Source organism: Anguilla rostrata, chromosome 10 (genome assembly GCF_018555375.3).
Source record: "Anguilla rostrata isolate EN2019 chromosome 10, ASM1855537v3, whole genome shotgun sequence".
Taxonomy (NCBI): Eukaryota; Metazoa; Chordata; class Actinopteri; order Anguilliformes; family Anguillidae; genus Anguilla; species Anguilla rostrata.
In genome coordinates, this window is record NC_057942.1 from 5,078,649 (window position 1) to 5,104,821 (window position 26,173).

Here is a 26,173-nt window from a genome sequence, read left to right on the forward strand (position 1 = left end):
TCTTGTGTTGGAGATTCATGGGCAATGGCAAGCTACTGTAGCAGCTCTCAGTATGTTGTGGTGCACAGGTTTCAGGTTTTCCGTTTCAGGTTTTTGGACCATCTGATCTTGATTACAACAGATTGATGGATTATTACCTCTGAGCCTGAATAGCCAGTTTGAAAATTCAAACTCTGAGTACCTCCAACACATTGGGGGTATTTCACGGAGCAGGATTACTTGAAGTGTATTTCCTTTCTGTAAACCCTCTACTGTATATTGACCATTATTAAGACCAGCAGGTCTTGAGAAACTTCTGTAACCATCTGAAATAACCCTCATAGCACACATAAACTGTCTGAGCCAAATGGAAACATGCAATAAGACATTTACAGAAATAACATTTCCAGAAAGTGAATGATCGCTTTAAGCATTCGTATGGCTTTTCTTGATGGCCTTGTCATGTCATTTACTCTATATGTTTACTTGAATTGCCGCAATTTTATTGACTTAATAATGTAGGGTACTGTGTTAATCGACAGCTTTTGACATGATCAATATTATACAGTAGGAGGGCAGAAATAAGTGATGTACGGTGCATTTTTAATCAGTATGTGTCCTGCTGATTGACATTGACACTCCATGATAAGCCATGACGTAACTTAATTTAGTTAACCATGATCCTGCAAGAGAAGTTAGCTTGGTCATGCTATAATCATGTCATTATGATACAATATTAGCCTGCATGTTATCGTTATGTTAACATAAAACATATTTGTCGCAGCACGACAGTGGTTCAGAGTCCATTTTTGGTGAGCAAACTGACACAAATAAAAATTTGTTCGATTTGACCACATAATCAACTTCCCTGACTTTTCTGTAATATCCAGGTGTGTATTTCAGGAAGTCAATGCTGGCGTAGGTTGTGTGACTTCAGTTAACTCCACAATAACGGTTTAATGATACATACCTCAATCAAGCTCAATCAAGACTGGCTTTTTGTATAAAGTGACGTGAATGGGCAGACCTTCAAAAGACATAGTAGATACTTTAAATTAATGGCTTTAAGTGTAATCAGTACATGCCTACTCCAACAAAACTTCAACAGTACTTATAGTGACTCATGCAAATTAACTGTAGCACCATTGAAACATTACTCGACAGGCGCAATGCCATTTTTTTTTTTTGAAATATAATACCCCAATTATTTGCAGGAAATTGCATGACAACATTTTTTAAAAAATCTCCAGTCATAGTGTTAAATCTCAATGCAAACATTCTCCTTGCTATCGTTTTCCCTCGTTGCCAATGTGGACACTTTATCAATGCGATGGTGGCCTGTTATTGATTAGAAATGGGCTTTCTGTGTAAATGGGCTTGGTGTATTTTGTATTCCTTCGAACCAGTCGTTCTCAATTTGGTCCTGTGGGACATTTCTTTCATTATATTCATTATAATTTTTTTCTTTAAACTTTAGTTAAACACAATACATGTGTGGCTGGTTATCATTAGCTTTTTTCTTTCTTCATTATCTACCAAATGGTTCGTTGCAGTGGCCTTGAGCCCACACGTCGACCAATTAGGAGCTTGTTAATTCACTTCAGTTTTTGAGTTCATTTTTTTTAAACCTCTTTTTATGTAATCGTTTGCACTGCAGTGCAATATAAATGTGGGACTTTTATTTTTCATGGCATGCGTAGCTATTTCTGACATAATGTGGCTTAAGAGGGTAAAAAATCCCTCGAAACATGAAAAGCATAATTAAGAAAAATGAACAGCTTGTTAAAATTCTGGGATTGCAGTTGCAGCTCGAATAAAAATGAGCATACACACGGGTCCTTCAGGACTGTACTTCAGAAGACAAACACCAATGTTCTCCACTGGACAGAAATCACTCTGGATAAGAGCATTTGCTAAGTAGTTGTAATGTAATGACATTTTGATTAGCTGGGAAGATGTGAATTCATAAACCTGACTGAAAGCAAGCTTGGTTTAATGGAATTGCTGTAGAAGAGCAGTTCCAAATTATACGCAGATGTTTGCCAACTAACTCTTAAGTCCTACTGCCCAGGTTTCCCCCCTGTACCTTAAATAAAGCAACCCATCATCAACTAGATCTAAGAAAAGAAGACTTTATTTATAATATATTTATACTTGTACACAAGTAAAATAAAATCCATATTTATAATTTAACCGCAATCTCAGTGAAGGAATAGACAGCATTCTTTAGCAAATGCTACCCGTAACCATGGTGATGAAAACAACTCAAATCGAGGGGGAGATAAACACCTTCTTTACTGTAATACTTATAAACATAAAAAACAAATAACAGCATCAAACAAATGCATCACTTTTTGAAAAATAAAAAATAAAAATAAAAATGAGGGGGGAAAAAAAAATACGCCACATCTTCGGGTTTTTTTTTTTTGTGGTAGAAGGACCCCAAAACATTCTTGGTTTGATGAGCGTGTGTGTGCGTTTGGCGTTCTGATTCCCCGGTCATCAGCCCCGCCCTAGCATCACTGTCATCAGCAGATCATTATCTGGTCACTGTCTTTGCAGCATAAGCTTTGAGAGGGTAGGGAAAGGGGAACTCTCAGAAGTGCAGCTTAGACACAGTAACAGTACATAGAACAAATGATTTGGGCACCAATTTTTTTTATATACATTAGATCTGATGTATTTATATAAAGGCATCCATTTGTTAAATTTTCCTCTTCTTTAAGTTTTTTTTCTTTCTCTCTTTCTTTCTTTCTTTCTTTCTTTCTCTTAGGATCAACCCTCTTATGGTCTCTTCCCTTCTATATCTGGGCATTTGTGGAGGTTACAATGGGTTCTCCGACATAGTCGTCGGCAAAAGAATCCGAGAGATTCCCTCTCAGGATTTCCTGTCCTAACAGATGGCCAACAATACCCAGAACAAGGACCAGAGGAGAAGCCGCAGAGCCCGAGGGGTAGATCCCTTGTTTTTGAGACATTTTTTGGAACACTTTTTTTTCTTCCGGGACGGGGCCGTGGACGGCTCCAGGCCGTCCATCAGTTCCGGCTTTAGCTTGCCCAAGGACTGGTCCAGGTTGCTGGAGAAGGTGTCCACGGGGCCGTCGTTCAGGCTCTGCTTGTTGTGGGTGCCATTCTTGGCGGAAGGGTCCCCCTCGAGGAACTTGGTCTTGGAGATGTTCTCCTTCTCCTTCAGCGGGTTGTTGGTGATCTGCCGGCTGTTGTAAGACGAGGCGTCCGGGAGGCCCTTGCTGGAAATGATGGAGGATTTGTCAGTGTCCGGCAGGCAGCACCTGGGAGTGCCGCCGTGCAGCGGGCTCTCGGTGGAATGGAACTTTCCGGTACGCGTTTTGGTGCTGAAGATGCTGGTCTGGACCTGAGGAGGATCGATACACCCCTCCAGGTCTGTGCTCTTTAACCTCACCAAGTCCTTTCCGGCCAGGCCGGCCGGAACATAGCACTCCAGCTCCGAGCTGGACCCTTTGAAGCGTTTGAACCACTCCCAGAGAGTTCTAGCCCTGCAGTCGCATATCCACTGGTTCCCGTTCAGACGGAGGTACTGCAAGGACACCAGAGGGTCCATGGTTTCCCCCGTCAGTACGGTCAGGTTGTTGTAGAAGAGGAACAGGGTGGTCAGCTTTCCCAGGTCGTGGAACGCCCTCTGCTGGACAAAGGTCACCCTGTTCTGGTGAAGCAGCAAGCGGTCCAAGTTGACCAAGCCCCGGAGCATATTGTCCGACACCATCTTGATCTTGTTGTTGTGGAGAAAGAGATAGGTCAGGTTGGCCTGGTCGAGGAAAGTGTCGTCGTGCAGGGTGAGGAGGTTATTGTCCTGGAGGTACAGGTACTGCAGGGAGAAGAGCCCCCGGAACACCCCCACGGGGAGCTCGGACAGCCCGCACCTGTGCAGGTGCAGGGTGTGCAGTTTGGAGAGCCCGCGGAAGGCGGTGGGGCTTATGATCCGCAGGTTGTTGTTGTCCCCGATGTCCAGCTGCTCCAGCCTCTCCAGGCCGAAGAAGGCCCCGGCCTCGATGTGGCTGATGTTGTTGGAGTAGAGCCAGAGCACGGTGAGGTTGTGGCAGGAGCTGAAGCTGGTGGACCTCACCACCGTCAGCTTGTTGCTCTGGAGGAATATCCGCTGGCTCCGCGTGGGGATCTCCGTGGGGATGGAGAACAGTCCCTGCTGCTGGCAGGCCACCGTGGGCCGGGGCTCGCTGTAGCAGATGCACATGGCCGGGCAGCCGGCAGCCTGAGGCACCAGGGTCAGCCAAAGAACCAGGAAGAGGAGCCTGCTTCCTGGAAGAGAGAGGGGGGGAAAAAATGGGCGGGGTTAGCCGGGTCACATCCTCCATCATTACTTCAACCTGTTGACTCCTCCCACATAGTTTGAGTGACCTCACAATCACCGTCACACATTGCATAATGAACACGTTTTCAACATTTCTTCTCAACAGAGAAAAATGGACGGCTCTATGCCACGCATGCTTTGACAACAGCTGAGCATACTGTTCTTTTTTTTTTTCCTCTAGCTAGTATCACAGAGAATATGGAGAATATTTCAGCCTCTAAGGACTTTGCCTTGTGACACCAATTTTATTTTGCAAGTATAATTGATCTTCCAAGGTCTTTAGTGCAGAAGAAAAAGCATAGTTCTGTTAACAAAGGCTATTCTTGACTATTCACTGAAGAAGCATTGTCTGGATTGTTGCCCTTTTCAATGTAATTTAGCAGACACAGGTGCCAGCCAACAAGGGGAAGAGCAAAAGAGGGTCAAAAACACCCACCATCAAAACTACATTCCCTTATGCAAGATCCCCCCCCACCCCCCTCCTGAAACAATACTGCAGCACTTTTCCTGAGTGAGATTTAAATGATTTTTTTTCCCCCAGTCACTTCCATTTTAATGATGCTTTCTGCCTTTAAAGACAAAGCTACCAGTGGAAATCAAATCAGCTCAGGGACATGTGCCTCCTCACCACCAATATGCGCCACCCCCGCACCCCCCCCCCACCCCACACCTCCTACTTCCCACCTCCCCCCACCATTCCACCTTCCGTGAAGTGCTGATTAATTAAACATGGTTGGGTTCCTTCTGCAGAATTAGCCCGTGCTAATAGCACAAATGTGGCTAATCGCATTTGAGCACGGTCGGGGATCGACATTTTAGCCTGCCGCACGCGGTAAGTGCAAGGCTTTCATGCTTCGGTGGGACGTTGAGGAGGTCCGGCTGGAGTGTGGGGTTTGGGAAAGGGAGGGGGGGGGGGGTGTGAGGCTCCTGGTTGGCGCACCGCACACACGGGCGCACCTCGGTTAGCTTCTCGCGCGCGGCGGGTGACGCGAGGCGGACGCCCACGCGGCTCTCTCTCTCTCTCTCTCTCTTTGCGCGGCTGCCACGGCGACCGCGGAGCGTCCCCGAGGGGCCCCTCGCACGCCAGGGAAAGCGCGGCGTTCTCCCTGACGATCGCAGCCAATGAGCGCGCCCCGAAAAACAGACTGCTGATCGCGCCACCGTCCCCAAAGCAGAGCGGTACGGCAGCAACGCTCTCACACCTTTTACTTGCAAATGAACCATTATTATAGAACCGAGTCATTATATTAGTTTAAATATATAGCAGTGTCTGGGGGGGAAATTCTATATTAGATACATTATATGTACATAATAGGCACACACCCGCACACACACACATATATATATATACATATATATACAGTATATAGCGGAGGGGGAAATTATATGATGATAGGTATATATACACATGCACACAGGCACACAGGCACGCACATACACACACACACACACACACAAACACACACACACACAACAAAGGTCAAGATGTAGCATGTTAAGGTGCCAAGCTGCATCTGAGCTGGCCTTCACTCATCCTAACAGTGCATGGATAACACCTCAGTCTCCGAGGTTCCACGTTTTGCATCTAAACATTCTGCAGTGCTGAGCCATGCATTTCCTTAGGCCATATGCAGCCTTAGCCTTCGCCATTTGCATGAAACTTTTCATCGCTCAGCAAAAATTCCCTTCTTCAGGCGTCTTCAGGCAATGAGTGGCTGTCGACAAAAAAGAAAAAAGAAAAAGAAATGGCGTAAATTGGCTCAGCCAGGATAATTCACGGAGATGACTCGAGCCATTTTTTTTAATTTTTCTTTACTTAAGTGCGCGAAGGAGACCCACGCCTCAAGGTCAGAGGAAACTGTGTTCTTTTGACGAGAATGCGGCGCAACATTACTGGGAAAATATTGTTAAAAATTGTCATAAATTCGTACAATCAAGAATATTTCTGAAGGTACTGTAGTTTATACCTTGTCAGCAGTGACCACATGAAATGGAGTACGCATGCATCAGTGCCCTAGCAAGACTACTTTCGGGGGGGTGGGGGTGGGAGTGGGGGGGAGCCGTGTGGGTTGGTTCGATATTTTTAATGCATTTATTCCTTGTGCAGCTTAAGAGAGGAATAATTCACTCCAAACACCTGCAAGGACCACATTTCGTGGTGCACATTCTTCCCGGCTTGCTGTATGGAGCCAAATTTAAAATGTTTAATGTGTGTCTGTACCAGCCGTGGGGGGTTATCTGACTCCACCCCCCACCCCCCACCCTGCCCCCGCCCACTTCTAGTCCTCCCAGCATCTCGTTCCTGACGCTTGTTAAACTGAGATTTCTTACAGCTTGACAGAATGCCCGCAACACTTCCCACACATTTTCTTTCTCTCTCTTTCTCTCTCTCTCGCTCTTTCTTCACAGCACTGAAAAGTCTGCCACGAAAAATCTGTCAGAATTTCCGCTGTTTCTGCTTCCCGGCAAAATTCTTTCACCTGCCTGAGAAAAACGAACAGCCGCCACACAATACTCTCTATAACTTCTCCATCTATTGTTCTTTTTTCCCCCTTCTTCTTCTTCTTCTTCTTCTTCTGTGTCTCCCTTCACACCGCGTACCCACAGGCTTGTTCTCAAGGTTCGTCTTACCCTCCGCAGGGGCGGCACCCTTGCCCATTGTTCTCCTCCTCGTCATCGTCATTTTTTTTGTCAACTCCAGCCTTTCCTGTCATAATATTCATATTCATTTGCACAGTCTGCTGGTGTGCACATTGCCTTCTCTTACAAATTTCAAAAATAAAAATGCACTGCAAAAAAAAAGAGGTGTTTTAGTCTTGTTATGAGACTTAACATCTTTTTTTCCCCTCTCTATCTCTAGTAGAAAATATTATCTTGTTTGCAGTTACTGTTTGCTTTTGAAGTGTTATTTTCTTTCCCCAACTGGCGAATCTTGAAATGAGTCAGACTGTCTCATCACATTGGCAAGGTTTTTTGTCTTATTTAGTGAATTAGTTACCACGGTTTTCTCCCACAGTCCAAAGACATGAAGGTTAGGCTAATTGGAGGCTCTAGATTGCCCCATGAGTGTGTGAGTGAATGCTGAGGGAATGGTGTGTGTGCCCTGCGATAGGCTGGCGGCCTGTCCAGGATGTATTCCTGCCTCTCGCCCAATGCATGCTGGGATAAGTTAAGAAAAAATAAACAAAACACAAATAAACGTCCAGGATAACATTATTGCTTAGTGTGGACCTGTGGAGACATGATTATCTCTATATTTTGTGCAATGTGCCCTTTGTAATAGAAACATTCATTTCTCTTCTTGTTTACATATTCATGTAAATATTCATATAAGTGGTGAACTACATTAAAATACTCTCGAAATGCATTTATGGAACGTTTGCAAAGACAACCTTGGAAAATTTAATTTACAGGAATACACAATGGAGAGGTAGGTGAGGCAGAAAATTATCTAACAGAGCTGTGGTTTGAACTTTATATTATGAGATTATGTACCAGTTTATTTACTAAAATTCTTTCTTTTTATTTTATTTTTTTTACAATATTGGTGTTTAATCTCTCATCATACTTAGTTCTACATAATGGGAAATCTTTCTTTCTTCCTTTAAAAAAACACTGCACTGCTGATGACTGTTTGTGGAATATCATTAGCACTGGTGCTTACAGTAAATTGCATAATATTTCCCATAATAACTGTGTGCAACTTGCACAGCGCTAATTTTAGCAAATCAAAAATTGGCCCACTTAAGTGAATACTTCATTTATTTTGTTTAATTTTTTACCAGCTGGTGAGACAGATCAGTTCACATAGTCTGATGCTCTGATTCCGTATATTGCACAGTCTCTAACCATATTAAACCCTGACCTAGACTCTTAGGATGAAGCTACAGCAGTTAAATGCATCTCATTATCGTACTTCTAAAATTAAGTCCATTAGAAGTGTTAATTCCTGCTGGATTCAAAACATATCCAAAGCACCACGACATATCACAAGCAGGAATACGTTCTGTCACTATGCTAATTTGTTTTCAAAATAAATGAAGAAATAGTCATTTTGCTGCAGGTCTTTTTTGTTGTGTAGTCAACTGAAAAGGTAAATCGACTGTCTGAAGGATTTGGATTGATTAAATAAACCAAGATGCCCCGACCAAACAGATTTTGAAAAAGATCTTTCCGTCACAATGAACAGGGGTGGAATTAAAACAAAACACAGTTGACACAAGCTTGCTGCTCGTTTAAAAAAAAGAAAAAAAAAAAAAAAAACACACTTGCTGCCATGATAAGAGGGAAAAGAAAAGCCTACGGAACCAACGAACCGTTGGGAGAAGAGAAAAAAAAAGAAGACAAATTCAGGAAGACCTCTTAACTGGCCAGGGGAATTATTTGGGGAGAACAAAACAAAGAGGAGAAGGCAAACGGGCTTTCGTGGGTAATTGGCGGGAAAAAGCAGAGGCCTGGAGCTTTGCTCTGTGGCTCGTGACAGCCCCGTCACCACGCTCATTTGCATACGCTCCTGGCAGCGGGGGTGGGGTGGGGGGGGGGGGTTGGCAGGGGCCATCCCATCATCCCTTTCTCCAGCCGTCACGCGTACGAAGGCTCCCGGGTCCGTTGACCGGGGCCCCGTCACAGCCGACCAATCAGGCGAGAGTTCGCTCCTCATATTTGGGGGCGGGGGGCTCTCCATTGTTTAGTGAGCCTGTGTTTTTCAATGCTGGCAAATCCTGAAAAAAGTCAGTGATTGGAAAGGATACCCCACCCCCCCCACCGCCAGGCCCCGGTGCTACACCCATACCGCTGCTACGCCAAACACGTGGCTAGCCGTCGGCTGGGTCCCCGTGGGCACGGGACAGGGCGACCTTTTGCTCTGGCGGAAGTAGCGGCAGAGGTAGTTTATTTGGTTTTTTTCTTCCCCCCTGTCCAGTGTGCTTTTGCTCGCCTGAAGCCTCAAGCCCAGACGCTATGCGTAAATCTGGAGTGGCATTCCGCCCACCTGCTCCGCCCCACTCCGTGGGGGGCGGGGGGCGATCGCACCTGTAAACAGCAGCATCCGTTCTTGTCGGCAACACCCTCGTGGATTTAACTTCCTGGTCTACAGCCTCCGGTACACGGTTATGAATATTCGTTTACGTGGATTGTCAGATTTCGGAGTTGTCTTTGTGTAGCGCGCGGCGGGTGGGCGCGGCGCGGCGCACTCCAACGCGTGTTTCGCTTTCACGAACAGCCACGAGGCGGAGAGACGGCGGACGCCCGATGAATAACGCCGCTCGCGAGCCGGACCTTTGTCGTTCGCCGTCGGGTTGAAGGCTCCAAACCGGCGAAGACGGATAGTTAATTAAGCAGCCAATTAAAAAGGAGACGGGCGGGTAAGCGGGGAAGGAGACGTTTCGGAAGGGCCTGAGCCTCCAAGGGGTCGGATGAAGGCTCGCTCGCTCGTCAGGCCGGGCCGGGCCGACGCCTCGCACGCAGACGAGGACGGCGATTAGCGGGCGAGCTGAGGAGGTACGGCGATCCGTCCGTCCGTCCGTCCCCCGCCAGGCTCGGCGTCTCCGCCGGCAACGCGCTCATGAACAAGGGAAGAAGAGGAGGAGAATTTACACGAAGAGCGCACGGGAGCGTCTCAGCCTTCCGATTGGACGAGCTGGCAGCTCGCGTAACTGGCAGGGGGTGGGGGGGTTTGGGGGGGGGTGTGTGTGCAATGGGCAATGGGGGCAGGATGAAACCATGCTTTTCAGTAGAGGGGGAAGGATTTGGACTCGCTCCAATGGCCTACGATGTCACATCAGGAATGAAGCCTTGACTATTTTTAGGAGGAGTGGGAGGAATTGCGGCAAACGAATCACGCCTTGAAAGGCCTCCTTTATTTGTTTTAAGTTTTATTAAATGTTTGGTCGCTTGCTTTGTCTAACGTGTCCCAATTAAGCTGTGAAACCTGACATCCCCCCCCCAAAAAAATCACCAGACAAAACAAGCAAGTTAGATTTGGCTCCGGATCTGACGTATTTCTGAATTTCGATCAAAGCAGCCAATCTTCTTTGATCAACTATTTGCATAAACATTCCCTGAAACTTATATTTTGCTGTTTGGTGGGCATTCTTGAACAAATTGCCGCACGTACAACTGTTGAAATTCATGGACGAATCAATCAGTGACATAATAACAAATGTAACAAAATCATGTTTGATTTAGAGAATAATAATTTTGTTGGGGCATTTAAACAAATCTTTTCAACGACAACTATGAGCAGCTACAACAGTTATTACTTTGCACTGATGGTGGCAACCAATCAAGTGGAGCATGTGAAAAGCAATCAACACACACCTAAAATGGCCTGTTCAGCTCAAAGGGAGAGACACTTTTTTTTCCCTTTAAAAATGAAAATGTTCGGTAGACCTTGTGGAATATAAAATAGCCTAAAAAATATATATTGGAAACCTTTAAGCATGGAGGATTGTACATTTTGACAGTGTACTGGACTGTTTGGGATTACCACCACAGAACAATCCACCTGGAACATGGCTGTCAGGGCCATAGGCAGTTGTCAGAACACCGTCACAGAAAATGTATAAAATTTGAGCACAGCTTGTGCTAAAAAAAGAAAAAAGTGATGAACAAACAGCACAAGTACTGAGGACAAAGAGTGGATGAGCGTATCCTTTCCTGTACAAATATAATCATTGTGCGAACCCGACTGCATTAGCAGAAAAGCTCTGAGGAAATCTTCAAGTGCAGCTGTCCTGCACTGTGTCTCTGGACATCCAGGCTCTGGCCCGGAGGTCCTTCACCGATCTGAACAAACAACAACATCCTCTGCATCTCCCTTTGCCTTCTGCAATCCATCTAATTAAATTTTGTTGCCGCTAAGGACGTCCCGGAGGTACGGGTAGCCAGATGCGAGGAGGGCCATCGGTCAGCCAGGGACACTCGAAAACTCGTAAGCATTTCCCCTGCCCGTGGTGGAGGCCTCCAATTAATCGCAATCGCGGACGAAGCTATCATCGCCTCACGCTTGAAAAAGAGATTCAATCTCTCACCCCCCCCCTCCCCCACCCCACCCCTAAAATCAAATTAGCGCCTCATTTTTATTTGCCCCATTTATCGGCAATAAAAGCAAATTGGAAATTTTCGAGGTTGCTAGCCTTCAGGCACCAAAAAAAAAAAGAAAAAAGAAGAAGGCATTACCTTGAAATGAAAGGAAATGGTGCTTAATGACTCATCACAGGGCCTGTGGACCGACCATTCGTTTATTTTTCTCTTTTTGAATATGAAATGACGATGCTATTTCCCGGAGCGAGGCGTCGCGCTCTTCTTCCGCGCGACGGGGCCGCCAAACGCGTGGCGGTAAGCGGACGCTTGGGGTCCCGCGCGCATTTTCGCGGTAAATACGCGTTAACCGCCATGTTGCGTAACGAGGACGGCGGGGGGTTGTTTCGGCGTTTGTTCTGCCAGCGCCGTACTCCGCCCACGGCGAGACCCCTCATCCATGCTGGACGGTTTACGTTTTCCTCTGCAGGACGCTACGCCATGCACCGCTATTCAGGGGTGACATTACCCAAAAGGCCTCGCTAAACAACAAACGCGTTGAGCAAATCAGCGGAACGCATAGTTTAGCTATTTAGGAAGTGTCCACTATATGTAGAATTGGGATTTGAAACAGGCTTTCCCCCCTCACAAGCAATTACTAAAACACAGGAAAGATCTCACTAACATTGAAGGACAGGTGTGCCATCCTCCAAGCTAGGGGGTTAATAACGGTAATGAGCTGCATTCACACGGCGCATATGATATAATGATCTCAGTGTACCTTACAGTGATTGGGGGGGGAAGCTCGCCTCGGTTATTGCCGATCTGTTGCGTCCACCTGGCTGGCGCTAAATGACAACGCTCGCCCCCCGTGAACCAAGGGAGAGAGGGCGGGCATCACTCAGCCAATTAAACGGGCGGGCGATAAGGGGGGGCGGTCGAAAAAGAGCCGTGTCGGCAATTTTATCGGGAGGGGGTTGAACCCCCTTTGGCCCTGGAGGATCGTAGGGTCTGCCGGATTTAATTTTCACCTCGAAATCACGGGCTAATTTCCGACTCAGGAAATTGGGCTCATTGAGTTAAGGGCTTTAATTGGTCAATGAAGTGCTGAGTAACAGCCAAAACTAGCACGGCGTGCGCTGCTTAGCACCCGGGTAGGAGGCTCCTGCCCCTGTGGTTTTATACACACGTAGCTGCAGAGCTTTTTTTTGCCTCTGCATCTGTGGAGTAGCCTGCCGGTGTCCTGTGCAGTTTGACTAGGCTCAGACTGGGGGGAAACAGTGAAAGCTTGCGCAACTATGGGTCTGATCGTGAGAGTCATTTAGGGACAAGCACGTGTACTCAAGTACTCAAGGGCCCGAGTACTCAGGAGTCAAGGACTGCTCGAGCACCATACTGTACTCGAAGAAAATTGGCCTACTTGATCAGAAATGCAAGTTAATCAATGGTTTTTAGTTGTTCCTTGTTTTTACATTGCACCTTAGCAGTTTGTTGTTTTATGGATAGTACTGTTAACTTACAAGCATCTTGAACTTGATTTATTTGTTTGTTTTTTGTTTGTTTGTTTGTGTGCCTGTTTGTTTGGTAGGTCATCTCTTAAATTGTCGTTTTCTGATGTGGCTAAGGTAGCAGTGAGTGGCGAGTAGCCTTTGCTATAATCTACATTTTTCTGACAATGACGGCATGTAGTCGTATTGGTAGACGATGCTTTGTTTGGCTAGTCAGTAGAGGTGTGAATCTTTCCCTCTGAGATGATTTCGGATTCCAATAAATTATTTAGTTTAGGTCATGAAATCAAAGTCAAAATGTTAATCTTTCAATGAAGTCACTGTTTATTTTTTTATGAGATGTAGCACACTGTGAACCAGCTCCACAGCGAATAAAAAACTAAATTTTTTTACCATATATAAATCAAAGGCAGTATTTCACTCCATGCTGACATTGCAAATATGCTGTTAAATTGGTGGTACTGCCAGAATATTTCACGCTTGCTCTGCTCACCTCTTGTCAAGACTACCTACCTTTTTGTAAAAGTCAACGTTTTTCCGAACCATGGATTTAAGTTTCTTTAGCGCATGGAACATTTGATTTCTGTCCGATATATTCAGGCAGCTGGTCAGAAAGATTTTATTTATTTTTTGTAACTTTTTCTTTTTTGTGGCAGTGCACATCATATGTGGGTTGGTCTATTTTTCTAGCTACTAGTAGGGCGTTGACATGAAACAAGAAAGCAAGCCTAAACAAAAACAAAAACCAGGACATTACAATCAATTTAATAAAAACGCAGTTAATATACACCTTACTAAGACGGCTACATACAAACCTAAGCTGAACTGGTATACTTTTGTTTATTATTGCTAGCTAGCAAGCTTCGGTGTGTTTAGAATAAACAAAGTTTAGTGAAATGCTGATTCAGAAGTTTTGTCTGCAATCAAACAGTCAAACAGCTTCACGTTCAAATTGGCTAACGTTAGCTTGTGGCAAGTTGCTTTTTTGCTAATGTTCCTGCTAAAATATGCAATGGCCTATTCATGCTCGACATCACTGCCTCATGATCCATCATCGAATTATGACCATTATCAACCATTTAGGGCTTACCTTTTATACATTTTCCCCATTATGTTCTGTGTGTCCGCTGCCATCAACATATTATTCCCGTAATAAGTAAACCGTCAACATATTCATCCCATTAATAAATGATCTTCTAATTACATTTGGAGTGCATTTTTGTGTTTTTGTGGCTCCAGAGTGTGATCAGTTGGTTGAATTTTCCACCATTTTGCTTTGCAGTGCCAGTAAGCTTTCTGCTTGATTGCGCCAGAGTGAGTAGCAGAATGTAACTGGTTAGATGCACATTTTTTTAAATTTCTTTCTTTTTCTCCCCCCTCTTTTTTCAAATCCTAAAAGTTTAATTCGAACACAGATGGCTAGTTCAAGTCAGTGATACAACATAATGACACAAGTGGGTAGGATAATTATTCTGCAGCGACTTGTTGGCTGGATGCAGATGTTGTTCAGTACATTCTGATTGCTCTCGAACAAGAAGTCATCGCAAGATAAAGCTGTTTCTTGTTTTTGGTGAGAGCCGTTAAAGATAGCTGTCGTTAGCTAAAAGTGCTATTTGTTAGCTCTCTCCCTCTTGTTGCTGTCATCTGAGGACATTATGCATTATTCTTCAGCATAACACACTGGCACACGGCACTGGCTTCGTGCTAATTAATGCAAATGTATCAGTTTTTGACGACCATATAGATTTTCCCTCTTAACTTAGACTGATTTGCCATTTTGGAGTCGATGCAGCCATATCTCTGATACTTGGATGGGCTCATGGGTTCAAACCAGTACACCCCTACTTGTTGAGGCACACTTAATTCCAGTTTCCACTCTTTGTTACGCTGGCAGGAATGAAAAATACTGAGCCACTGATACGTCCCTACCATATCAAGCTCAGGAGATCTGTGCAAAACAAGCCATGCTGCATCTAACAAAGAGCAGCAAATATGTCAATGAGGGTTTCTGTCCGGCGACAACTTGTTTCCAACCTTGAGTAACCTTGAATATGTGTGTGAAGGCTGCTATTATTTAGTCCTATGTTGAGAAATCCTTTGCTCTGTAGCTGTTATAGTTGAGCGATGCCTGCTTTTTTTCGACCTTGGTAACGATGACTGCCCGCCAGCTGACAGAAGGAAGTGGAACTAGCCACCGTAATGGCTGGAACTGAGGGTCCATGGCAAGAGAGATAAAGAGTTTGCATTAACCCTTTGAGCCATGAGAACACAACTGTGTGATTAGAATGTTCTTAAACGGAACATCCCAATGCTGATGTGACCTCCGTTACTGGTAATTGAAAGCAATGGAGTCCTAGGCAACTGAAAACATTCTAAAATACCTACTCTTCAAAGGGTTAAACCACCATCACAGCGTTGCTTTCGTAGTACACACACACACACACACACACACACATACATACCACATACATACAGACACAAGCACACACACACCATGAACTTGTACCACACACATTTAAACTAAGCAAATTTATGGTTTGCAGGTTGCTGCAAATCCCTTCAGTGCAACATGTGGGCTTATTCAAATGTGTTTATAATGCATTGACCATTTTTGTAGTTAAATAAGAGGGAAACTGCTATTTTAGGAAACAAATCTTCTCCATCTGTCCGTGTCTCACTCACACCGGCACAAAAACACATACAGCTATAGCACATTATGCAAATGTCGGAAATAAGTGTACTTTTGCGTTTGTGCATGAGCATGGCTGTATCTCTTTAGAGTGATAACTGACTCCCAGCATTGCGATTAGTATTTGTCCTGATACTGCAACTGCGCTATCGAGCAGCGCTGTGTAAACGTAGCGCAGCCACTGCTAACGGTAGCCAGTCACGATCTGCGCCATCGAGAGAAGACTCATAAAAAACATCTCGGCTTTATTGTTCCCTCTCCAGCGCGCGCGAGAGAGACGCTGGCGTCTTCACGAACGCGCCGAGCGCCGCCCAGTCAAACAAGGCGAACCCGCGCTGCTTGAAAGCCTGCGAAAACAACACAAGCAGCGGATATCCAAAAGAAAAAAATAAAACAATAAGAAAAAAAGGTAAAAGTAAAAAAGGAAAGACGCACATTCTTTTTTTTTTTCATAAAACGAAAGTAGACGCCACCTTGAAAGAACGGCTCTGTTCCCCTGCTAGGCCGAGCAGCTGGCTAGAACTGGTTATTAATTTTTGAAAAGCCTGCAATGCAGTCGGCTTCCCAGCTGAAAGGGCTGAAAAATGATCCAGTCTAATGGCCTCTGGATTCGACGGCCGGGATGGAATGTGCTCGCATGTAAGAGAATGCCACACGCGTTCCGTTTGAACCAATCGCGACCCTGAAACGGACAAACTAACTGATTGGTACTTTCTGCTGTACCGTGTGTTGGGGTGGGAGCGGGGGGATATCGCTGGGCTCATGGCGGTTTACGAATAACAGGCGATTCATCATTTAGCCCTGAGCCTGCCTTCACACGTTATGACACTAGCGTGCCAGAGGACAGCCATGGATTAAGCTACGAAAAAGGGGCGAGGGTTGAGACATTTTAAAGCGACTGGCTGCATCTGTGTGGCCAGCGTGGACTCGCCGAACGACACGACTCTGATTGGCAGCCCCCCTTCGCTTACCGCACGGTAACAGGAAAGCGATTGGCCCGACAAGACGACCACCCGCAAATAAGACAACCGACGATTGGTTCGAAACGAACGCCGTGACCAATCATTGGTCACGTTGTTGGCTTCTGCACGTGCTAAAGGTCTTAGCGAGTCAGGCCGCTGTAGTATGTAATCTCACATCTGGAACGGTCGTCGTGAAGCTGGGGTGTTGACAGTGAGGAAATCCTTGGCCCATGTCAAATCTAAGAGATTCAGATTTCTCCCAGCAGACCTCTGGTCTTTCGGTAACACTGTTGGTGCTAGACGTGCGTAGCCACCTGTTTCAAAAACTGCAGCGGTCCCACACCGAGGGAAACAAGCCCACAAATATCCGGAGTGTATTGCCTGGATGGTTTCTCCCACACTTCTCCTTTTTTTTTTTTAATAAAAATTTTGACTCATACAGCCGGAATGTGACTTATAGTGACTTTGTTTACACGCACAGTAATTTTCCGATGCATAAACCGAAATGTTCAAGTATGTCGTCGATGGTTATGAGTCACACAAGCCGTTCTCTGGCAGTATCCCCGGGTGTGATGAATAACTGATATAGGGCCCGGAATATTGTAAACCTATTGTAAATGGAATACCTGGTCTGTATGAGTGGATTGTGTGTGAAAATGTAATCTGTGTACATTACTCTGGATAAGAGCGTCTGCTGATTGTCTGAATGTCATCCAGTGCGGAGATGAGGCTAAGCACTTTCCGCTAATCCCGAGCAGCTCTCCAAAGATATATCTCCTTTTGTTGAGGCGAATTGACCCGAAAATAAAGCAGGGCCCTCCCGCTCAGATGTGTATTTGGGCCTTGCAACACACCCATGGAGAACTACACCGACCCATCACCCCTTGCTTTTATTATTTTTTTGTTTCTGTTTTTGTTTTTATCTGGAAAAAGAAAAAGGAAAAAAAAAAAAACCTGTAAAATCAGCACAGTGCAGCTCCTTCTCTAAGACTTACTGCACCCGTCAAGGGTTTTGTTATTTTTATTTCTCTGTTTTTGCCATGAAATACCACAGTGTTAACTGATAATACCAGCAGTCATTGTAAATTCCATTTGATGGCACTGTGCGCCACAGCACTACGGTTTCAGTACAGTCACGCCTCGCAATCCTTGTTAAAAACTTCAAGGGGGAATATAGCTGACTTGTTATGTTTTTTTTTTTCCTCTCTCAATTTCCCAGTATAATTTATAGTTGAGCAAATATGTCTGTATTTTCTGGTGACACTGATGTATCTCTGGTTCAGATGAGGAACGTATTTGTTGCTCCCCTGGTTGTTCAGCAGACTAAGGGGTTCTATCCTCATTTAAGTTCAGATTTTTTTTATCAAGGACATTTGGGCCTCTAAGTAAGTGGTAAACAACAGCCTGGAGATCTACCATCTTGTATGTTTTCATTCCAGCCCTGACAAAGCTCACCTCAGTCAACAGCTAGAGCAGGGCTGCCCAACTCTGTTCCTGGAGATTTACCATCCTGTAGGTTTTCATTCCAACCCTAACAAAGCTCACCTCAGTAAACAGCTAGAGCAGGGCTGCCCAGCCCTGTTCCTGGAGATCTACCATCTTGTAGGTTTTCATTCCAACCCTAACAAAGCACATCTCATTCAACAGCTAGAGATCTCATTGAGCTGCTAATTAGTAGAATCAGGTGTGCCAAATTAGGGTTGAAATAAAATCCAACAGGATGGTAGATCTCCAGGAATACGTTTGGGCTGCCTTGCTCTGATTTGATGGGTCTTTGCAGTGGAAAAGGGGCTTTCAGTGATGTAGCTATTTTTTAACTGAACCTGCCTGGTCTTACGCACTGTCCCTGAGTCAATCCCTCCGTCCTTGGCTTACGATGCAGATCCTGCTGTCCGAGCGGAGAGAGAAAGGAGGCAAATGAGAGAGAGGGAGGGAGGGAATCGACGGAACCGTTACGATATCCGCGGCGTGGTTTGTGACGGACGGCCCGGCTCAAAGCCGGCGAAACTGCGAATCCAATCAGCCGGGCGCCTGATCTCGTTCCAGCGCGGGAGCGGAGGAGCGCGGACGTCAGAGCCATCTGCCGCCCCCTTCGGATGTCCGCGGCCGACGTCGCCGTGGTTACGAGGCGAGGCGAGGCGAGGTGGCGAGGATGACCCCGCGGCGAGGGTGTACAGGGGCCCACCGTCCCAGCCGCGGTGTGCGCAGTTCCGGAAAAAAAAACCCTCCCGCCACAGAAGCACCAGAGCAGCAGAGCGACACTTGAGTCGAAACCTTATGTTCTGACTGCAAGATCTCCTTTAACAACCAGTCTAACACGATTAAAAAGATTCAGCACAGATAGCACACAGGATGCTATTATTTCTGGAGTATGCTTTTTTGGGAACGACCTGGCACCCGGGACAGGCTTTTCACACTAATGGCTGCCCCACCCATCAGGGTGGCTGGAGATGGGGGGTGGAGGTGGGGGTGGTGTGGGAAAAGGGCGTGTCGGGCGCGGACTCTGTAACGATGCAGAAGTATGAACAGCACCGCGCTTTTAACGAGCCGCGTTCCAGACGGAGGCTCAGGCGCGGAGCGTGCCCCTTCAGCGGGAGAGAGAGAGAGAGAGAGAGAGAGAGAGAGAAAAAGAGAAAGAGAAAAAGGCGCTGCATTATTTACCGCCTGCTTCGTCCCCGCTGCGAACCCGGCCTGGCCGCCCACTCGCCCATCCGCCTCCGGGACCGGCGGGCCTCACCCGTAAAGCGAGGGGAGAGGTGGGAGGGGCCCGCCGGCGCGTCCTGCCAAAGCGAGGCACGCGCGCGATCCCGCAACTCTCGTGCATCCCGCCTGCTGGAGGGGGGGGGCGCAACCGGGGCGCGACTGCGGGGAAAATAAACGAGACCGAACAAGCCCCTCTGCCGGTAAACGAGAATACCGCCATCGGTCATTCACAAAAACGAGCCCCCCCCGTCCCCTTCCCCCTCCCTTCTCTGCGTCTGGCCCAGTTTCAGCCTCTCTCCGCGCTTCCTGGAGGCGTGCGTCAGCACCTGCCGTAAGCCCGTTAGCCGCTAACGGGGCGCGCGAAGCGCACGGCGGCGATTAGCGTTCATAGCGCCTTTCATCTGCAGACCGCTTAGCGCCGGTAAGTCGCGGTGACGCACGTCCCCGGCCCGCTCTCGTTCGCCGCTCTCTTTGGCGCATTAGAGGTGCGCGGACCGTGACCGCCACCGATCGAGACTGAAGACTCTGCCGGCTCCTCTCCCCCCACCCCCCCCCGGCCAGAGCCTGAGTGGGAGCCGGGAAGATGTAGCGCTGCTGGTCTTATCCGCCATGCTGACCGGCCCCCACGCTCGAGCAAGCACAGGCGATCGCTGGCTTTTTCGCTCCGCTCCCAGTTCACCCTCGGCCAAAACCTCAGCGACGTGCTGCACCTGCATCTCCCTGTCAGGACAGCCACCTGCCAAGAGCCGCTAATGTGACATTGGTTAAAATACTGCATCATCTCAAACACATTACAAATGGCATGAGCCCCGCGAAGCAGGCCAGTACGTTTTCTCCAAATCTCCTTGAGGTTCACAGAAGGCGTCGCTGATTACCTCAACGACCTCTTCGCTCGGTAATCCCGCAAAGAAGTATCGATTCCCCACGATTCCTTTAGTCAGACTTCAGCGACCGACGCCGTTCAGGTGCGTTTTCGTCTTCGTTTTATTTTTTCTGCAGGCGAGAGGGGTAAAGGAAACCGAGCTGTCCCTCCCGATCAACAGAAGAGCGGCGGCCGACGGAGGACTTCCTGAATTCTGCCGAGCAGCCCCCCCCCCCCCGCCCTCATTAGGATCCGCCGCGTGACTCACCGACATCCTCACACCTTTTCCGTCGCGGCGGAACTTTCTCGGGGCCGGCGCCGAGCCGCAACGAACGAGAGCCGCGGGGAACTCAACCGGAACTCATCTGGAACTCAACCGGAACTCAACCGGAACTCAACCGGAACTCAGCTGGAACTCATCTGGAACTTTACGGAGGCTGCAGGTCGAGGCTCTCCGCAGTGCGTTCATCTTTCAGAGATGTCCGGCCCTGTGTCTCGACACAAGAGAATCGCTACGGCAAACCAAGCTTTCTTTATTATGTGCTGAATATGCTAGACGTGTCTCTGACGGCATTGCCTTAAGGTGTTCTTTGTGAGAATTCTCTAAGATTCAACCGAAAATAGCGGACAAAATGGCTGCAGTCATGAAGTAACCTTTAAGAGTGCGTTCCTACCGGAGCACAGACTTAGGGTCCAGCGTCTGTGAGCTGAAGAGAATCGAGATGATGATCGATAAGCAAACTCCTACTGCTATGCAGGCAGAGCATATTTATTTATGGTTAATTCTGTGCTAGTTCAGTCTCTACTGTCTGGAACCAAAGCCATTTGAAACAGGGCCTGCTTTTCTCAGAGATACTCGGTTAAGATAATGAATCTCCTCTCTCGGTATGCAGCAGTAACCCGCTCTACCTGCCCCCGGGGGGGGGGGTTGGGGAGGGGGGGGGGGCGAGCGAGCGGCGGCGTATCGTTTCGATTCCGACTTCCGGTTCGCCGGCGGATCGCCGAACGATGGGCCCGGAGAGGGGAGATGAAAGAGCCGGCGCCTAGCGATGCGATCGGGGCTCTGGCTGAGTCGCCAGCTGGGGGAGCGTGATGCAAATGACGGAAAGTCGCGCACGGCGGGGGCGGGGGGAGCGAGGGGTGTGGCGAGGACCGGCAGGCTCCCCATGCATTTTTTAAACGCAGGGCCCCCAGAATAAAGTCCTCACACGCGCGACTTCCTTCCCTCAGTCAGAATGCTAAGTAGCCGCCCGGCATTATTTATAGACCCGGCTTAGCGCGGGAGAGGCTGGCACCTAGCACGCGACCGCTAAAAAAAAACGCGTGAGCGCGCACACGCGCACGTGCACGTGCACACGCAGACTCGTGCACGCATTCCATTCCGCGAAGCGTCCGCGTCGGATGAGGGACGAGCTCTTCCCGCCTCTTCCCGGCTGTCTTCCCCCGTGCCGCAGTGTCTCCTTTGGAAAACGGCACAAGCCTGCCCCCTGGTGTTCATGCCAGTCTCTCTTGGCGCCTGACTGACAAACGACCCCCCCCCCCCCCTCCTAGTCTTCCGCGGGTATCTCTTGAAAATAACACCGAAGCAGCACTGGAAGGGGGTTCGAATGCTTCATTCATTCGTATTATTTCCACGGTTGTCTTTGTCCACACCCGTGAAGCCCTATTTCAGTGCTTATCGAACTGCATGCCCACAATCACAGGACTGCTGAGAGAACACAATCATGCTTTTTTTGAAGAAGCCTGCCATTTAGACCCGTGTGAAAAGGAGGCAGGGACAGCTGTCGCGAAGCCTTCTTTCACTCTTTAAAGGTTTCTTTCTCTTCTTGTGATTGTCTTTCTGCAATGCTCGTGCTACTTCTATCTACAGTACGCGTGGCCATTTCTGATGGCTGTGACCTTGGATCTTATTTTTCTCTGCACGTGATTTTAGTGTACTCACAACGACATCTGCGGTGTCATGTACGTCTTCCTGGCTGCTATTCAGCCACGAGTTCCTTCAGATTTTCGAATGCACGACAGCACCGAATCTGTATTCCAGTTGGGCAACATGCAGGCAGGAGTACGGGGAACAAGGAACCGTCATGGCACCGCAGTAGAGAACGCCTCAAAAAAAAAAAAAAAAAAAAATGGAGTTTGTCAGCACATGAAACTTTCATGAAATTCTGCCAAAAACAATCTGACACCACACCTCCAGAAAGAGGGGGGTAAAAAAAAAACAGAGATATAGATGTTTTTCTGCCGGGCTTTCATCATCAAAATCCCCCCCCCCCCCCCCCACCCCCATCACCACCCCCACCACCACCAGCGCACGTCAACAAGATGTCTGACAGGGAGCGCATGAGAAGCGAGCCTCCTGGGCAGGGAGTGCTGGCACGGCCGGGCTCCGCATGTTTATGTAAGAAGTGCAGAGCCCAGCCTTACAGCAGGGAAGTCCTGAGCTCATTACCGAGTCTGCAAGCAAGGATCGCAGGCTGAGGAATCAGCAGGCACCTCTCTCTCTCCCTTTTTCCCTCGCTCTCTCTCTCTCTCCCTCTGTCCCCCTCCCTCTCTCCCTCTCCCCCCTCCCTCTCTCTCTCTCTCCTTCTCCTCGCTCTCTCTCTCTCCTCTGTCCCCTCCTCTCTCTCTCTCCCCCTCTTATTCACTCTCTCTCTCCCTCTCTCTCTCCCTCTCTCTCTCTCTCTCTCTCTCTCTCTCTCCCTTTCTCTCTCTCCCTCCCTCCCTCTCTCTCCCCTCCCTCTCTCTCTCCCTCCCTCCCCCTCTCTCTCTCTCTCCCTTCCTCTCTCTCTCTCTGTCTCTTTCCCCACTGAATCCACACTTAGCATTCACCAGAGCATCCCCCAGCCAGGAGCATTCTCTTTAAAAACCACACGTAAGCACGCGCACACACACACACACACACCCATGCACAATCATAAACACACACACGCATGCACCCACAGACACACACACTCTCTCTCTCTCTCTCTCTCTCACACACACACACACACACACACACACCATCCACCATGAAGCATTCCTTCATTGCAAAAGGCCCATTACACATATTACAGTCTTATCCCACTATGGTCAGTGAGAGCGTTGCGATTCGGGCATACAGTAGGACTGCATAATGCAGGCGGTGCTGATTTTCCTCTTTGCCTGATTTACATGGTGACTGCAGACTTTGCTGCCTCGTGGTGTGCCGTGAGCTTCACGTGTAAATTGCTTTTGACTGTTTATCATGGAGGTTGGCATTGAAGGTACTGACTTAGCTTTAATGCTCTTGCATGTGACTTAAGACTTAAACCGCTTTTTTTCCTTCTTCTTTTTTTCTTTTTATGACGGGATAAAAATAACACAAGATGGCAGGTTTATTGAATGGAAGTTTTTTTTCTTCCCTTTTCTATCCAATAGTTGTGAGACTGCAGACTGTTTTTTTTTTAAAAATCATTTATTTTTCATTTCTATTGAAAATCGCTAAAAAAAAAACAGTAGCACATAAAGGAAGCATTGAATATACATAGGTCAAGGCATCTTGGTTGCTGCTGTGATCTTAGCACTGCGGTCAGCAAACGCATAATACAAAATAAGTCCTACCAGCTACTCTTAGTCACTATTTTGAGAAAGGATGGCCTGTATTTTTTGACCAGCTGGCAACACGTAAGTCATCAATAACTCCGGAACGTATTTGGCAGCCGAACTGCCCCGGGAACATCAGTCTTCATCAACCACGCCCTTTTAAAAGTGCACGGTTTCAATCTCTCTCTCTTCATCCCCCATTACCTGCCAGCAAATGTATTGCGGAAGAGACGGGGGGGGCGAGTATTTTTGGCGGGGGCGGTGTCATTGCTGTGTGAGCGCTGGCGTCCGGATGGCGGATGCCCGGGGCCCCAGGAGCCCGGCGGCTTGCTTGCTTGCTTGCTTGGTCAGAGTCAGACGGAAACGTCTTTCCTTTGGGCCCCCGGCCCCTTTCTTCATCGTTCCAGTGAGTAATGACCTTTTGTCTTGAGCTCTGGCAGGTGAATTCCCTCATGCCAATTGGCTGACCGGTGAACAAGAGCACTGCCATTGGCTGGCCAGGGGAGGGAGGGAGGGAGGGAGGGAGGGAGGGGGGCGGAGTTCTCAGCTGATATTTATCCCAGGAGCTGGGACCTACTAACTGTCAGCACCACAGACAGAGAGCATATGCCTACAGTGAAGCAGCTGCACTTTCAGGACCACGGACAGCAGACACCTTCGAACACTGTTAGCTTCTAACCCTGGTCTCGCCTGTTCCTAATGCTTAATGCACGGCGTTTCAATCATCAGAGAGGGGCTGCCTAAAAACACGAGTACAACGAGGAGGATGGTAAAAGCTCCACAAACGCTCTCAGCTACACACAAGGCTCAGGCCCATATGCAGAGGAGCAGCTTCCCTGGCTGGAGTCAGTTTTACTCAAAGGAGACAAACACCACATGGTCACCTGGCCACTGTCCAGGCCTAATGGCAGCCTGATTGAAGTCCCCCCCCATCCCCCTTCCCCCCACCTCGCCTCAGTGTTTTTATTGCAATTGTGCCATTGTTATGCCTTGTGTTTCCTGCACAGATTTATATTTTTGTTTGTTGATATTTTCCCAGTGTTTTTATTTTTATTTTTTTATTTTCGCCTCAGGGCTGTTCTGCACATTGTTGTCTCTAAATCTCTCGTTCTCTCTCTCTCTCTCTCTCTCTCTCTCTCTCTCGCCACCCGGCCCAGTGTTGTGCCACTCCGGACGCCCACGCGAAAAGGAGAGGCGCTCGCTGCGCCCGCTATCTCAGAGAGGAGCCGACTTCCCTGTCAGAGCGGGTCCCAGCCCTCGGGACGAGGGGGCAGATCTCCAAGCGCCGATATCGATATTCGGATAACCTCCGAGGCGACGGTCTTCCCGTTTGCCGGTATCTTCACGCGCAGACGTTCGGGCGCGACGTGCTTTCCGTTGACAAGACCCGTCCGGAAGGCCGTGAGACTGAACGGCGGTGAACTGCAGCTGAGTCGGGGGGGGGGGGGGTGGAGGGGGGGGGCGCGTGTCTTCCCTAACGCGCGGACAGCTGAGCCTTTTCTCCTCGGGCAATTATGATTTAATAAGGCAGGGAAAAACAATACCAGCGTGAAAAAAAGCCAGTCTGATATTTAAACCCGTCATTTAGTCAACTTGGCTCTGCGGAACAAATTGCTCATCTGCCCACATCTCAAAGAGAGAATAGAGGGGGGCGTTGGCAGCGGCGATGATAATGATGCCATTTTGGGGGGGGGGGGGGGGGAGGAAAGGAGGAGGGAGAGGGGAGTTCCAGACGCATCGCAAAATTTATAATAGCGCCCCGGACGCCATTAGCTTGTGAGGTCCCTGGCCCTCCACTGCCCTTCCCAGCAGCCCCGTTTGTGCAGGAACGTGTGAGCCTGGCAGCGGCGGGCGTCGGCGGCCACTTCGGAAACGGCTGCTTAGACGGGGCTCAAAGTGAAGGTCATCCCCCCCCCCCCCCCGTGCCCAGCCCCCCCACCCACGAGGTCTGGACGCGGACCAAGCCGTACTGTAACACGCAGAAGCAGCATCTGCCCCTTTGCTGTGGAAGCAGCCAATCACGCGACGTGGACCAGGTCATTATCGATTCCGCTGCCATTGAGAAAAGAGAGTGAAGGACAAGTGGAAAATAATAGGATTTTTTATTTTTTTTCTTCAAATATTGCGAAGGTTACAATTTCTACTTGGAATTGAGCTGAGACAAAGAACACGGGGAATGTTTTATACTGGTTCTTTTTCAGGTTTATGTGCTTTTTCATTTGAAACAAATAAGTGAAATTGTACTTAAATATCGCATTTCCCCTCAATATCGAACCTGGGATAAACCATAGCCCCAATAGTGCTAACTGCGGCCCGTGTGTGTGCAAACGACATAATGAGGCTTAAATCACTCTAATGACTTTTACTGGTCATTTAGCAGGATCCATATATTATTTTCACCGGGTGAAAAAAAAAAACGTTCAGTGTGAAATATTACACCCGGCAAAGGTGCCCTTTGCGGTGGAAGGCTGGTTTCAGTTCGGCTCGATCGATAAAAAAAGAATTTGGAGTAAGAGCACGGGGTGCCTCTTCCTCATCCTCCAC

At 47.9% G+C, this 26,173-nt stretch overlaps 1 protein-coding gene across 1 annotated transcript in view; it reads right to left on the bottom strand.

The window, feature by feature from the left end:
• Nucleotides 1–2,095: 2,095 nt before the first annotated feature.
• rtn4r (reticulon 4 receptor) overlaps nt 2,096–26,173 on the bottom strand; it is a 45,271-nt gene continuing 21,193 nt past the window's right edge. The window contains exon 2 of the mRNA XM_064353624.1: nt 2,096–4,272. Coding sequence (XP_064209694.1) covers nt 2,873–4,272 — 1,400 coding nt within the window. The 3' untranslated portion in view covers nt 2,096–2,872. The remainder of the gene's footprint in view (nt 4,273–26,173) is intronic.